Raw genomic sequence first — 17,221 nt, forward strand, 5'->3', positions numbered from 1 at the left:
CAACACCAACTAGGTGACAGTACTTTGCAGGGTGGGGGAAACATTGTCTGGAAGGTCGTGCATACTTTGAATCGGCATCCAATATATAGTACTGTTTCTCCCACAGCCAGGATTCATGTGGAATTGGAACCACTCACCATCACCCTTAATGATCCACTAATAAAATTTTTGCTTCCTGTTTTCATGACATGATGTTCTGCTAGAGGTCTTAGTTCCAGAGAAAAGAACACGGTCACCAGGAGACACAATGATCCCATTAAACAGGAAGTTAAGATTGCCATATGGACACTTCAGGCTCCTCCTACCTTTAAGTCTAATGGCTAAGAAGAAAGTTAGTGTTGGCTTGATGGTTGACCTGGATTATCAAGATGAAATCAGTCTACTACTCCACAACAGAGGTCAGGAAGAGCATGCATGGAATACAGGAGATTCATTAGTGTGTCTCTTAGTATTACCATGTCTTATGATTAAAGTCAATGAGACACTACAACAGTCCAATTCAGGCAGGACTACAAATGGCCCAGATCCTTCAGTAATGAAGGTGTGGGTCACTCAACCAGGAAAACACACACACACACCCACACAATCTGTTAAGGTGGTTGCTGAAGGCAAAGGCAATACAGAATGGGTAGTAGAAGAACGTAGTCATCAATACTGTCTACAACCATGTGACCAGTTGCAGAAATAAGGACTAATTGTCATGTATTTCCTCCTCCTTTTGTTAAAAACATTTGTGCATGTATACAATTGTACTAAGAAAATATCTTCATTGTATTTCCTTTCTCCTCTATAATGTGACAGAAGATTTATTGGCTTCATATCAGCATTAACGTATTGTTAACTTATGTAATAGTATTTGGATTGGGGATTGATGTGTTTCCCGTTGTACGAAGGACAGTTATTTTATGATAGGTGTAATTATGACCTTATTATTGTCTTTATTTGAAGGTCATGTATGATCTCAGGAGATATGTATGGGTTCAAGTTGACAAAGGGGTGGACTGTGAAGGTTAATACTGAGTGTCAACTTGATTGGAATGAAGGAAGCAAAGTAATGATCCTGGGTGTGTTAGTGAGGGTTATGAACATTTGAGTCAGTGGGCTGGGGGTGGCAGACCCACCCTTAATCTGGGTGGGCATGATCTCATCAGCTGTCAGTGATTAGCAGGCAGAAAAAACATGAAAAAACTAGACTGGCCTAGCCTCCCAGCCTACATCTTTCTCCCGTGCTGGATACTTCCTGCCCTCAGACACCATACTCCAAGTTTTTCAGTCTGGAGACTCCAACTGACTCTCCTTGCTCCTCAACTTGCTGATGGTCAATTGTGGGACCTTGTGATCATGTGAGTTAATATTTACTGAACTCCCCTTTGTATATTATACATCTATCCTATTAGTCCTGTCCCCCCAGAGAACATTTACTAACACAGTGTTACATGAAATAACCCATCTGGACATATCCAGTGCATTTATTTCTTGGCACATTTTATTCAATACCTATTATCAGAGGAGTCACCTATTGTTGCACATGCTGAAATGAGTTGCAGCCATAGAAATATATAAAAACAGAAGGGTCTCATTAAAAAAAAAGCCAGCGTAATGCTTATTTTCTTGTCAAGAAGCCTAGTAGTTAACATAATAGTTTCCTTTCAAAGCATCTTCTTTTTCCATATAGAGAATATGGGTCTTCAAGACAATCAAACTGGTTTTTCTTAAATGGATTCAGTTTGGAGCAGACACCCAGTGAAAACCATCTATTTCCAGTGGGCCAAGATTAATCAGTTCTACTCTGGATTCATCTCGCCTGGGTTTCATCTGCTGGTAAAATGATAGTACAGCAATGAGGAAGACAGCATGCCATGAAGAAAAAAAAGAGTCTGAAATCTTAGCAGAGCTACTCATTTCCCCTGTACCTGGGCAGGGTTAACCTCCCAAAGAAGGAGGGGAGGCATGATCTATAAGCTCTTGAATGAGCAGAGACGAACAGCTGTTGACAACAAATTGATTTCAGTAGCTGAGTTCTGCAGCGGCTGGCAGTGGGGCTGGAGTGGCTGCGGGCTGCTGTGCCTACCCACCAGGGTAGTTAATGTCGTTAACACAATTCTAGAGCACCTAACTAGAAAGAGAAAGGGGGGTTCGCTGCAGAGACAGGAAGGCAGAGAGGTAGAATCCCGATCGACAGGGTACTCCAAGGGCCTTAAACAGAGGAAGGAACAAACAGCAGGGTAAATTGCAAAATACTGCTTGCTACCCTGTCTTCCTGACAGTCCCGTTACCAGATGAGAAAACTATGTAGTCTTTTCAGGTCCCATTGTGCAGCTTTCTTTCCAGTACACTGAGTTCTCTATGGAACTTGCCGTAACTCCCTACGGCTCATGCAGATGCTTTATGAGATGAACCCCATGTGGTTTCCACATCCATTCTGTGTGCAGGGACGCACAAGAAGCCTCCACATCTTTCAGATACCTTTTATGGGAGCAAGGTTGCCTCATGCCAAAACACAGGACCAGAAAAGCAGGATGAGACACAAGCGCAGGAAACTGCTGTCTGCAAGAGCCAAATATTTAGATCCCAGAAAAAGGTTGCCAAAGGCTTCATTTCCTGCATGTATGTGCCAGATGTACATGTCTAAGGGTCAAATTTCCGATACAGTTCTTAAGAGTACATTGTTTACATATTTGAAATTGCCTGTGTATATAAAAGAAGGAACTGATTCATGGTGTGGAGATCCTTTTATCAATGAATTTTAGTAATGGCTATCTCTGTATTTACTTGACTGATGGTATTTGTCTGGCATTGTTTGAAAATGCAGATGTAAAAACTTCTTTCAAACAGAAGTAACTCCTCTAAGGGTTAAAGAAAGAAAAGGCCTCCTGAAATTCCTCTGTCACCTTACAGACAGTCCTCAATTTAGGATGACTCCACTTGACTTTTTTTATTTTATGATTGGTTTATCAGGACATAACCCCATCACAAGTCAAGGAGCATCTGTACAGTAAATTGTCAGAAATTTGCCACCACTATTTAGAATGATGAATGAGTGGCACAAAAATAAACACTATCCAACTGCCCTCTATTTAATAAAGGCAAATTTACAGAATATTAGAATTTCCCAAAATGTATGTAAGACTCATTACCATCTTTTTCACCTTTTAGGAAGGCGTCATAATCAAAATCAGAATGTTTACTCATACTGTAGAAGCAAGCACTTTGCGATTTTTTTTTCCTTAATCACTTCTCAGAAAGAAATGAGAGTAAGAAAGTCCTGTGCTCACCATTTTCTACAACATAAATGATGGCCCCCTGCTCACCATTTATTTCCTAAAACACTGCTTAAGTAGTGTAGATCTAGAGGTAAAAGAATAAAAGGGCAGGGAGACATCTGCACTTCATGGCCAAAAATGTGCATTTGACAGTAATATGTCCTTAATCCTCCATGATTCTTACACATATTTTGATGTTGAAAGAAGAGCCTCTATAACATTCTAGGTACATTTAATTGGCATAATCTTATTAGCAGACAGAATTCACTCAGGGAGATTACTTAGCCAAGTTCTCAGGACACACAGGTGTTGAAAACAAGGATTTAACCCAAGCAAGTATGTTTGATTCCAAAGTCAAATATCATACTATTACCATATTGGCTTCTGCATTCACAGGTCAACCTTTGTCCATTATATTACACTTAGGTAGTTGACATTTCCACTTCAGGCCCAAATTAGATTTGACAAATTGCCTCAGTCCAGCTGGGTTTGTTTTCTGACACTGGCAGCAAAAACATTTGGCCTCTGTAACATAGAACCTGTAGATTCATGTCCCAGTTATTGTTTCATCATAATCTATGGTCAATCTGCAAAGTTTATGAATATACATGTAGAAACCATGACACAAAGTACTCGCATTTGTTCAGACACTAAGTTAAGGAAGATTTTCATATCCTGGGACTTGTTAAGCATGTGATCAGCTTTCTTTAGACACAATGACGCTAACTATCTGAAATACTCTTGTTGCGGATTTGAGAAAGTGTGAGCTACATCACGTTCGCTTACAGGGCCGTTCCTAATGGTACCAATCATCTTGGCTGCAACAGCACTATGCACTAATGTTTTTTAAAGAATAGTAAACTATTTCTAGAACACTGAAATTCAACAAAATGTTAAGTATCTGAGCAAAACACATTCATAGCTTTAAAAAGGGGGCAGTGTTAACAGGGGATAAGAAACTAAATGGCTTTGTTACTACCTAGTAACATTAATTTAAGATGATGGATCACTTTCAAAATGCTTAAACTAAAAGAGATTTATTTTTCCTTTTATAATTGTTATATGCCAGTTTATGAGATAAAAGCATATAGATTACAGAAATGAAGGGATAGAAAAAAATTCAATGGTTTGTATAAAGCAACACATCATCCCATACTTCTACTTCTTTCCTGTAACCTTGCCAAGTATTTAAAGTTCTGTGGGGAGCTCTGTATTGGGAAAGAGTTTGACAGCAGTTAAACAAACGGATTTCTTTAAAAAGGAGACCTGGGTTCAATTCACATCTTGGCTCTATTACTCACTTAAATGGTTTATTGGGCAAGTTATTGAGTCTCTTTGAGTTTCATCCTTAAATGAGGAGAATAATTTATTTCTTATGGATGCTGTAGAGGAGTAAACTGTCAAACAATGCCTTGCACAGAGCAAATACTCAATAAACGCCCTATACTTGGACATTTCTGACACCTCTTAGGAGATATCCTAGTTCCCTAGAAAAGTATATTTAAGTATCTTCAAAGTCCCCAATGCAGCTTTAGATCTGAAATTTTTAAGCATTTCAAAATAAGAGCATTAACATGCCATATGTAGTTTGAATGCTATATTTCTCTTTGCCAAGTATTTAACTTTGCAACTCATCTGATGGTTTAATTACAAAGCTGGGCCCTGACATCCATCACTCTGAATACAGGAAGTTTGTCAAGAAGAAACTAGAAGTGGCTTCTTCCTGCATGAGTTATCAGGAAGTCTAATTTAAAACTGGAAAGATGTGTCCAATGCTGAGTTTTGTTTCCAGGATCTCTTGATTTACAAGAGTTTTATATATTCTTTCAGTGTTCTAAGATGTGCTATTCCATGACAAAACAGTTATTTGCTTTGTGTGTAGTAGCAAGCAGCTTTGCCTTTAATTACTTAGAAAAATCCACCATATGAGACATGAGGCCATCAATGATAAGAGCCCCCTTTTAAAAGCCTCTTCATGGAGGTAAGCCAGGCATTCCTAAAATAAAGTTGTCCATGCAATTGTCCATCAATGAAGCAATATTCTGAGCCATCTCCCAAAGAATATTTCTTACCACAAATAAGGCATTTATTTAGTTTTTCTTCTAATAGTAAAAAATCACCTACACTGTCTAGGCCAGAGTTTCCAGCTACTGGAACACTGCACATAGGTTTCAGGTGCTCAGATACTGATTTGACAGCCTTTATCACCACCAGGAGAGGCCTGGTATACAGCATCATCTCTGGTCACTAATACAATCAATATATAAAATATTTTCTGCATGAGTCTTGACATGAAAAACTTTAAGAAACACTCTGGGTCTTAGCTGATTCTTCCTTAGGTAGCTGAAAGAAGTCCAGTATCCTAAGTGGTGTCTGACTATGCAATATACAGGTGTGGTGCTTCTGTGGCGGAGGGGACACGCAATGACCCTTTTTCATGTTTCCCACAGACACGTGGGGAATTGAATGTATGACCTTTATATAATTGGTGGATCTTAATTTTGCATCATGTAGTTGGGATTTTTATCATGGAGAAAATGGATTTTGCCTCCCTTCCAGTATCAAGAAGGTGGTTGGCTGATTAACAATTTGAGGCTTGTAATTAAGATAAGGAACACATGGGTCCCTGTACACACTCATTTAACAAGTACTTGTTTTATTTCACATACCAGGAAGGATATATATATATATTTTAATTTACATGAAAGGACAATATTTATTTAAACAGAGCTCAATGGGGTAACCATGGTATCATCAGAGTGCATCCAGAGGAAAAGAGGGAGGAGGGGCCAAAGGAGACGTAATCAATGGCACTCCCACACTTTTACTGTTTGATCTACGCTGCCAGTGACCACATAGGGTGCCGTCTTGTGGAAATCCAAGGAGGTAACAAAGTGTTCATGCGCCTTGAGGGTCTTCATGCATCGCTTATTCTTGTAATCCCATACACGTAGGGTCTTGTCATCAGCACAACTCAAAATAAACTCCCCCCCAGAATGGAACAGAACTCCACGTACCCAGTTATCATGACCCACGAGGGTCATAAGGCACATGCCAGTACTGACATCCCACATCTTAATAGTCTTGTCTCTGGATCCAGACAGCAAGAATGGCCCAGGTTTACCGCTTTTTTTAGTCTCAGATCCTGTTGCTTCAGAGATAGAAGAGTATGAGCTTTCTGGAGCCCAGGAAATACATTCTACCACATGCTCATGTTCTCGGAGCTCAGCCTTGCATTCCTTTGTTGCTACGACCCATACACGGACAGTCTGGTCATTGGAACAGCTGGCTATCAGAGTGCCATCTTGATTTGGTCGTACCATACGTACCCATTCTCTGTGTCCTGTGAATGTCTTCATACAGTAGCCAGTTTGCACTTCCCACATTTTTATAGTTTTTATAGTTTTATCCCTTGAGGCAGACACTATATGATCTCCATTGGGCATGATGGCTACTGAAGAAACATTGTGGTCATGGCCGTGCATGGTTCTGATGCATTCAAAGCCCTGAAAATCCCATAGTTTAATGGTCATATCTGCAGAACAGGAAGCCAGAAGCTTGCCGCTGTGGTCAAATGAAATGTCCTGTACAGAGTCTGTATGTCCTTTAAGAGTTCGTTCAAAATCTCCAGTCTCATAATCCCACACCTTAATTGTAGCATCCTCTGAAGCAGAGACCATAACACTGAACACAGGATGGAAAATGACTCGAGTGACCGCTGATGGTATAGTTGCAGTCTGAATCCAAGAGCTGAGAACCAGAGGAACTGAAGACCTAAGTTCTAGTCTGAAATATGAAAGGCTCCAAAACCAAGAAGAGCTGTTGTTTCAATTCTAGTTTGAAAACAGTCAAAGACTGATGCCTCAGCTCCAGGTTGTCAGGAACCAGGAAATCCCTCTTACTGGCTGGAGGGCCAGGCTTTTGTTCTACACAGGCCTTCAACTAATTAGATGAGGGCCACACTAGTGAGTAAAGCTGTCTGCTGTACTTAATCTGCTGAATCAAATGTTAATCTTAGCTAGAAACACCTTTGTGGATACCCAGAATAATGTTTAGTCAAGTATCAGGGCACACACTGTGGCCTAGTCAAATTGACACATAAAATTAATCAACATGCATGCCCTTCTGGGGACAATCAACAATCCAGTGAGCTCTTGAAGCCTGAAGCTTTGCCATGGTCACTATTTAGCCCACTGTTTCACCAGAAACCTATTATTTTGCTCTTAGTTCCTTAAGGCAGGGGTCCTGAAACCCTGGGCTGTGGACCCATACCAGTCCATGACCTGTGAGGAGCCAGGCCCCACAGCAGGCAGTGAGTAGTAAACAAGTGAGCATTACCACCTGAGCTCCTTCTCCTGTCAGATAAGCAGCAGCAGTAGATTCTCAAAGGAGCGCAAATCCTATTGTGAACTATGCATGTGAGATAATCTAGGTTGCATACCCCTTTTGAGAATCTAACGAATGCTTGATGATCTGAGATGACGGTTTCATCCTGAAAACATCCTCTCACCCAACCCTGTCCCATGGAAAAACTGTCTTCCATGAAAGCAGTCCCTGGTACCAAAAAGGTTGGGGACTGTTGCCTTATGGGAGTTATTCTTCCCTTTGTGATCCTGGTGTGAATATTTTACCTTGAAGATTCACAAAATGAATTAGAGGTATAGGGAGTTCAGGAATGGGAGAGGGGTGGAGGATAAGCCCTGAAGAGCTGCAATAATTACATATTCAAAGGCTATCATTTAGGTTAATATATCAACTGCTGCCAATAGAAGGCACAGAAGCCACATGCTCACTTGCAAATTGAAATGTGAGGTGAGTCTAAGTAAGTGACACATCCTGCCTTCGAGGAGGAAAAGGACATCTGATTCATAGCAAGCCCTGCCAAGGTACAGCTGGTTAAGCCAAATGGCTCCCTGCCATTTAACCCTGGAAAACAAGGAAAGGCAGTGGCAGGTTATGTAAAGGGATAAAAGGTTTATTATAAAAAGGAGTTGAGAACTGCTGTGATTTTAATTATATTTCCACTGCCAGAATCCCATCAATATTTAAAAGCAGCAAAAAAAACAATTTCCTGAGATGTTCCTTGTTTTTAGGATGGTCAAAATTTGCCCTCAGAAAAATCGTCAAAGGAAGTTAGGAAAAACCTTGAGTGTAAAAGAAATGAACATAAACAGAAAAGCAAGTGCACCCTCTAAACCACAGCAAGTCAAAGACCAACTCAAAGATCTCTAGGCAAGAGGTTTTGTTGTTTAATAAAGTGCCCTCAAGTCGCAGAAGTCAAGGTTTAGTGTTCCTGTAAAATGTCAAAAATTCCACGTGTGCATATATATCAGTCATAGGCTATTAAAGGAAAAACTACAATCTCTGACATTTAAAAAAGGTGCTTAGAAAGCATTTGTAACTACATAGAAGGTTGAACATGATGGCCCCAAAGGTCTCGACTAAAACTATGATTTGAATTTTACAGTTCTGAAGCTCTAAGTTTTTTTTTTTTTTTTTTTTTTTTTTTTTTAAAAAAACCCTACACACCAGAGCCCAGACTACAATGTAGGAAGTGAGGCACTCACCTAGAGCACACAATTTTAGAAGGCAGGAAAAAAACTCAGTAATCAAGATACATGACATTTAAATATTAAAAAAAAAAAAAATCAAAACAGCAACCGACTCAGGGGCTGGCTGCCTGCTTTTGTTAAAAAAAATTCTATTGGGGATGCTGGGAAGATGGCTGCCTAAGAACAGCTCAGGGCTTCAGCTCCCAGTGAAAGTGCAGAGGGTGAGTGGATGCCGCATTTCCAGACGAATTTTTATTGCCCACAGACCAGGAGATACCCAGGCAGAGGGTTCGCCAGCGCCGCAGTCCCGGCAGGTGCGGCTGTTTTGGCCCCTGCGGGGCTGATTCGGCCCGCGCAGCTGCTGTGACCATGCCTGGTTGCTGCGGTTCTCCGTACAAAAGCCACTGGTCTGGGAGCCCTCTTAGCTGGCGAGCAGAGCCCTGAGACGGCAGAGTTGCCCATTCATCAGAAATAGTGAGCCAGGCCAGGAGATTCCTAGGCAAAAAATCCGCCAGGAGCCGGCGCCGCTGTTTGAGCCGACTCAGTGAGTCGCAGCACGGGAGATCCCGGCGCCTTTTCAACAAGCGACTGGAACGTGGGGTCGTTCAACTTAAAAGAAAAGGCTCTGAGTCAGGGAGCCAGGTGATCAGCCTCTGTTGGTCCCACCACTCCACCCCCAACAACAACGAAAACAAAAACAGTGATTGGAAACCCTCTGGGTTGAGCCCTTCAAACCAAGCACAGCTGAACCCGGGACGGTCAGCTCGGTGGGGGAGGGGCTTCCGCCATTACTGAGACTCTCCACCGCTACGGAGGCAGGCCGCCGTTGCCGAGGCAACCTGCCACAACAGAGAGAGTCCGCCATAACAGAGGCAGGGCCACCGTTGCCCCCCAGACAGTTCTAACTATGCCCATATAAACAGGACTGCAGGGAAGAGTGCAGGGCAGTTGGGCGGAGCCCACAGCAGCTCAACAAAGCCCTGCAGGCAGGCAGTGGCTAGGTGTGCTGCCAGCTGTGCGGGGCAGACAAAGAAAAATCAGAAAAGGCAGTAGTGCAACGGAAACTCATAAAGCCCCAACTCCCCGGGACAGAACACCTGGGAACAAAAAGTGCTTTATGAGTTCAGCTGCAGCAGACCTAAACGTACCTGCCCAGCAGCTCTGAACGAACAACGGAGCTCACAGCTCAGGACTTAAACCCCAATAAAAGATAGACTGTCTCCTCAAGTAGCTACCTGACCCCCATAGATCCAAAGACTCACCTCATAAAGGAGAGAACGGACTGACAGTTGGCAAGCATCCTTCTGGGACAAAGATAGTGGAAGAGGAAACTGGTAGCAACCCTTACTGTTCTGCAGCAGCTGCAGGTGATCCCCAGGCAAGCAAGGCCTGGAGAGGACCTCAGCAGTCCTACAGCAGAGGGGCCAGACTGTTAGAAGGAAAGCTTAAAAAAAAAAAAAAAAGAAGTAACTTCAGCATCCACAAACTAGAAGCTCAGAGACCCAATCTGAAAGACAGTAACTACAAAGACAACAGGTGGATAAACCCACAAAAACGGGAAAAATCCAGCACAAAAAGGAAGAAAACTCCCGAAACCAGAACACCTCTCCTCCTAAAAGGGATCACAACTCCTCACCAGCAAGGGAACCAGACCGGATGGAGAAGGAGGGTGATGAAATGACAGAATCAGACTTCAGAAGGTGGGTAGTAAGAAACTACAGTGAGCTAAAAGAACATGTTCTAACCCAACGCAAAGAAACTAGGAACCTTGAAAAAAGATTGGACGAAATGCTAACGAGAATGGACAGCATAGAGAGGAATATAAGTGAATTGATGGAGCTGAAAAACACAACACGAGAACTTCGTGAAGCATGCACAAGCTTCAACAGCCGAATTGACCAAGCAGAAGAAAGGATATCAGAGGTCAAAGATCAACTCAATGAAATAAAAAGAGAAGGCAAGGACAGAGAAAAAAGCGCAAAAGGAATGAACAAAATCTTCAAGAAATGTGGGACTATGTGAAAAGACCTAATCTACGTCTGATAGGTGTACCTGAATGTGATGAAGAGAATGAATCCAAGCTGGAAAATACTCTTCAGGATATTATCCAGGAAAACTTCCTCAACCTAGCAAGGCAGGCCAATATTCAAATACAGGAAATACAGAGAACACCACAAAGATATTCCTCAAGAAGAGCAATCCCAAGGCACATAATCGTTGGATTCACCAGGGTTGAAATGAAAGAGAAAATGCTAAGGGCAGCCAGAGAGAAAGGTCAGGTTACCCACAAAGGGAAGCCCATTAGACTAACAGCAGATCTCTCAGCAGAAACCCTACAAGCCAGAAGAGATTGGGGGCCAATATTCAACATCCTTAAAGAAAAGAACTTTCAACCCAGAATCTCCTATCCAGCCAAACTAAGCTTCATAAACGAAGGAAAAATAAAGTCCTTTGCGAACAAGCAAGTACTCAGAGATTTCATCACCACCAAACCTGCTCTCCAAGAACTCCTGAAAGAGGCTCTAGACATATAAAGGAACAACCAGTACCAGCCACTCCAAAAACATACCAAATGGTAAAAGAGCATCAACGCAATCAAGAATCTGCATCAACTAACCAACAAAACAGCCAGGTAGCATCAAAATGACAGCATCAAATTCACACATAACAATACTATCCCTAAATGTCAATGGACTAAATGCCCCAATCAAAAGACACAGACTGGCAAATTGGATAAAAAGCCAAAACCCATCAGTGTGCTGTATCCAGGAAACCCATCTTACATGCAAGGATACACAAAGGCTCAAAATAAAGGGATGGAGGAAGATCTACCAAGCAAATGGAGAGCAGAAAAAAGCAGGAGTTGCAATTCTCATCTCTGATAAAATAGACTTTAAAGCAACAAAGATCAAAAGAGACAAAGAAGGACATTACATAATGGTAAAAGGATCACTGCAACAAGAAGAGCTAACGATTCTAAATTTATATGCACCCAATACAGGAGCACCCAGATACATAAGGCAAGTTCTTAATGACTTACAAAGAGACGTAGACTCCCACACAATAATAGTGGGAGACTTTAACACCCCATTGTCAATATTAGACAGATCAACCAGACAGAAAATCAACAAGGATATCCAGGACCTGAACTCAGACCTGGAACAAGCAAACCTAACAGACATTTACAGAACTCCCCACCCCAAATCCACAGAACATACATTCTTCTCAGCAACACATCACACCTACTCTAAAACTGACCACATAATTGGCAATAAATTGCTCCTCAGCAAATGCAAAAGAACAGAAATCATAACAAACAGTCTCTCAGACCACAGTGCAATCGAGTTAGAACTCAGAATGCAGAAACTAACTCAGAACTGCACAGCTTCACGGAAACTGAACAACTTCCTCTTGAATGTTGACTGGATAAACAATGAAATGAAGGCAGAAATAAAGATGTTCTTCGAAACCAATGAGAACAAAGACAAAACATACCAGAATCTCTGGGACACATTTAAAGCAATCTCTAGAGGAAAATATGTAGCAACGAGTGCCCACATGAGAAGAAAGGAGAGATCTAAAATTGACACACTATCATCAAAATTGAAAGAGCTAGAGGAGCAAGATCAAAAAAACCCAAAACCTAGCAGAAGACAGGAAATAACTAAGATCAGAGCAGAACTGAAGGAAATAGAGACACAAAGATGTCTCCAAAAAATCAATAAATCCAGGAGCTGGTTTTTTGAAAAGATCAACAAAATAGACAGACCACTAGCCAGATTAATAAAAAGGAAAAGAGAGAATAACCAAATTGACGCAATAAAAAACGATAAAGGGGATATCACCACAGATTCCACAGAAATCCAAACCATCATCAGAGATTATTACAAACAACTCTATGCATATTAACCAGTAAACCTGGAAGAAATGGATAAATTCCTGGACACCTGCATCCTCCCAAGCCTAAACCCGGAAGAAGCTGAAACCCTGAATAGACCAATAACAAGGTCTGAAGTTGAGGCAGCAATAAAGAGCCTGCCACCCAAAAAAAGCCCAAGTCCAGATGGGTTCACAGCCGAATTCTACCAGACATACAAAGAGGAGCTGATACTATTCCTTCTGAAACTATTCCAGACAATCCAAAAAGAGGGAATCCTTCCCAAATCATTTTATGAGACAAACATCATCCTGATACCAAAACGCGGCAGAGACTCAACAAGAAAAGAAAATTTCAGGTCAATATCCATGATGAACATAGATGCAAAAATCTTCAATAAAATACTGGCAAACCGATTGCAACAGCATATCAAAAACTCATCCACCATGATCAAGAAGGATTCATCCCGGGAATGCAAGGCTGGTTCAACATACCCAAGTCCATAAACGTAATTCATCACATAAACAGAACCAAAGACAAAAACCACATGATTATCTCAATTGATGCAGAGAAGGCCTTTGACAAAATTCAACAGCACTTTATGCTAAAAACCCTCAATAAACTAGTTATCGACGGAACGTATCTCAAAACAATAAAAGCTATTTACGACAAGCCAACAGCCAATATCATACTGAATGGGCAAAAACTGGAAGCATTCCCTAGACAACGATGCCCTCTCTCACCACTCCTATTCAATATAGTACTGGAAGTTCTAGCCAGAGCAATCAGGCAAGAAAAAGAAATAAAGGGTATTCGAATTGGAAAGGAGGAAATCAAATTGTCTCTATTTGCAGATGACATGATTGTATATCTAGAAGACCCCATCATCTCAGCCCAAAATCTCCTGAAACTGATAAACAACTTCAGCAAAGTCTCAGGATACAAAATCAACGTGCAAAAATCACAAGCATTCGTATACACCAGTAACAGACTTAAAGAGAGCCAAATCAAGAACAAACTGCCATTCACAATTGCTACAAAGAGAATAAAATACCTAGGAATACAACTAACAAGGAATATAAAGGACCTCTTCAAGGAGAACTACAAGCCACTGCTCAATGAAATAAGAGAGAACACAAACAGATGGAGAAACATTCCATGTTCATGGTTAGGAATTATCAACATTGTGAAAATGGCCATACTGCCCAAAGTAATTTACAAATTCAATGCTATTCCCATCAAGCTACCAATGACCTTCTTCACAGAACTGGAAAAAAATGACCTTAAACTTCATATGGAACCAAAAGAGAGCCTGCATAGCCAAGTCAACTCTAAGCAAAAAGAACAAAGCAGGAGGCATCACACTACTGGACTTCAAACTATACTACAAGGCTACAGTAATCAAAACAGCATGGTACTGGTACCAAAACAGAGATATAGACCAATGGAACAGAACAGAGGCCTCAGAGGAAATACAACATACCCACAACCATCTGATCTTCGACAAACCTGACAAACACAAGCAATGGGGAAAGGATTCCCTGTTTAATAAATGGTATCGGGAAAACTGGCTAGCCAGTGCAGAAAGCAGAAACAGGACCCCTTCCTGACACCTTACACCAAAATTAACTCCAGATGGATTAAAGACTTAAACATCAGACCTAACACCATAAAAACCCTAGAAGAAAATCTAGGCAAAACCATTCAGGACATAGATGTAGGCAAGGACTTCATGACCAAAATGCCAAAAGCAAGGGAAACAAAAGCCAAAATAGACAAATGGGACCTAATCAAACTCCACAGCTTCTGCATGGCAAAAGAAACAGTCAGTAAAGTGAATCGGCAACCAACAGAATGGGAAAAAATTTTTGCAGTCTACCCATCTGACAAGGGGCTGATATCCAGAATTTACAAAGAACTAAAACAGATCTACAAGAAAAAAACAAACAAGCCCATTCAAAAATGGGCGAAGGATATGAACAGATACTTTACAAAAGAAGACATACAGGAGGCCAACAAACATATGAAAAAATGCTCATCATCATTGGTCATTAGAGAAATGCAAATCAAAACCACATTGAGATACCATCTCACACCAGTTAGAATGGCGATCATTAAAAAATCTGGAAACAACAGATGCTGGAGAGGATGTGGAGAAATAGGAACACTTTTACATTGTTGGTGGGAATGTAAATTAATTCAACCATTGTGGAAGACAGTGTGGCGATTCCTCAATGACCTAAAAATAGAAATCCCATTTGACCCAGCAATCCCATTACTGGGTATATATCCAAAGGATTATAAATCATTCTACTATAAGGACACATGCACACGAATGTTCATTGCAGCACTGTTCACAATAGCAAAGACCTGGAACCAACCAAAATGCCCAACGATGATAGACTGGATAGGGAAAATGTGGTACATATACACCATGGAATATTACGCAGCCATCAAAAACGATGAGTTCACGTCCTTTGTAGGGACATGGATGAACCTGGAAACCATCATTCTCAGCAAACTGACACAAGAGCAGAAAATCAAACACCGCATGTTCTCACTCATAGGCGGGTGTTGAACAATGAGAACACATGGACACAGGGAGGGGCGCACTACACACTGGGGTCCGTTGGGGGGAAATGGGGGAGGGATGGGGGGTGGGGAGGTAGGAAGAGATAGCATGGGGAAAAATGACAGCTAAAGGCGCGGGGACGGAAGGCAGAAAACCACACTGCCATGTGTGTACCTATGCAACAATCTTGCATGTTCTTGACATATACCACAAAATCTAAAATGCAATAAAAAGAAAAAAAAAATTCTATTGAAACCAGGTGAATGAGGCAGCGTCAGATCCTGCCCATAATTAAAATATTGGTATTTTCTTTTCATGGACTTATTTTGTAGTGAGTTTTAAAATATTGCATTAAAACATTAACTTGAATATCTGGTCTTTGGCACCCCGTTAAATTTTCCACCCAAGGTGTTTCACTCAGTTTACCCCAGTACCTGCCCTACTACACACCCTCTTGACTCAAACTACTTCTAATGGTTCAAAATGCTACTGTTAGCCACACTTGTAAAAATATTATAATTTGCAAAAAGAATTATACAGATTATTCTGACAACATCTCCATGTGAATGTTACTTTCCCATTTTTTATCTGAGCGTCCTGGAGCTCCATGGTGATGGTAACTCAGCAAAGCCAGACTATGGTCAAGCCTGGATTCAACTCTCTGTGGTTAGACTCAGTGGGCCACACTGCCAACCATCACTGAAAGATCTAATGAATTTCTTCTAAGGAACACTGCTTTTCATTGTTCATGGCATCATGAATACTCTTGAGGGAACTTCTTTCTTTTTAGTTTTACTTATTTGTGTACTAAATTAATAGAAATGATCAAACACAACTTGTACCCTTTTCTCTGTTTTTCTTTCTCTTTTTTTTCAGAGATAGGTTCTCACTCTGTTGCCCAAGTTGGAAAGTAGTGGTGCAATCACTGTAACCTCAAACACCTGGGCTCAAGTAATCCTCCCACCTTAGCCTCCGGAGTGGCTACAACTACAGGCACATGTCACCACGCACAGTTAATCACACTTTTTTTTTTTTTTCATTTTTGGTAGAGATAGGGTCTCACTAGGAAACTCAGGCTGGTCTTGAACTCCTGGCCTCAAATGATCCATCCACTTCAGCCTCCCAAAGTGCTGGGATTACAGGCATTAGCCATTGCACCTAGGCCCTTCCTTGAAGAATCAAACACTGATAAATATTATCAAATACCTTTATTTTTACACAGTGTAGATGAGTGTTTATGTACATAACATAATCTAGCATTTTATGCTATTACAATTAAAATTATTTAACATAAAATTTCATACTACCTGGTCTCCTGGAATTACTGTACTTTGGAGCAATGCAGAATAAATTGGTAGAATAGAGAGGAAATCTTTCTGGGGCAGAAATGCTTCTCCCCTACTATTGCCTCCCTACTGACAGGGTCATCTAGCTTTAGATTCAACCATGATATTGTCAATCACTCACAGCATTACTTAGCAGGATATGGTCAATACCTTCACTCACATCTCAAAACCCTTCTCTCTAATGTGCCAGAATATAGCACCACTGCTGGAGTTATGCCCCAGAGGTCTCTCCCAATGCTAAAAAATTACTCCTACTCAGCCATTCACTTTTCCCACTTCTGCTTATTTGATCAATTTTATCGTATTTTAATTATATCTCAGTTACAATTTCTCAGTTACTCTCCTCCTGCCCATAACTCATTTAAAGCAAAATGGGCTAATCCAGAGTTCCTACTGAAGAGATAGCTCTTTGGATGAGGAATCCTAGCCCCGGCTATACCTCTGGGTTTGCTTCTCTGAACCAGGGCAGGCATAAGAACTAAGGACAAGCAACACAGGTTAAGCAGTGATCTATAAGTAGTGTGGCTCAAATTAATAAAAGAACAATTAGATTTTCCCTCCTTCAGAAACCTGATGTAAGAAATAACCTAGGCAATGAGGTGCCGCATATT

General features: G+C 41.1%; 2 protein-coding genes across 3 annotated transcripts in view; both read right to left on the reverse strand.

Annotated features, from left to right (window-relative positions):
• The window catches only part of PRKG1 (protein kinase cGMP-dependent 1), a 1,343,496-nt gene that overhangs the window by 913,482 nt on the left and 412,793 nt on the right, over positions 1-17,221 (reverse strand). The gene's annotated exons all lie outside the window — the stretch shown is intronic.
• Positions 5,954-7,060, reverse strand: LOC104650499 (uncharacterized). The gene has a single exon (XM_039465095.2). The coding sequence runs from the start codon at positions 6,941-6,943 to the stop codon at positions 6,068-6,070; it is 876 nt and encodes a 291-aa protein (XP_039321029.1). The 5' UTR covers positions 6,944-7,060; the 3' UTR covers positions 5,954-6,067.

This window comes from Saimiri boliviensis, chromosome 12, assembly GCF_048565385.1.
Source record: "Saimiri boliviensis isolate mSaiBol1 chromosome 12, mSaiBol1.pri, whole genome shotgun sequence".
In the NCBI taxonomy this organism is placed as follows: domain Eukaryota; kingdom Metazoa; phylum Chordata; class Mammalia; order Primates; family Cebidae; genus Saimiri; species Saimiri boliviensis.

Coding starts and splice junctions, on each gene's coding strand:
- LOC104650499 (XM_039465095.2), bottom strand. CDS start 6,943: ATGGTCTCTGCTTCAGAGGATGCTACAATTAAGGTGTGGGATTATGAG.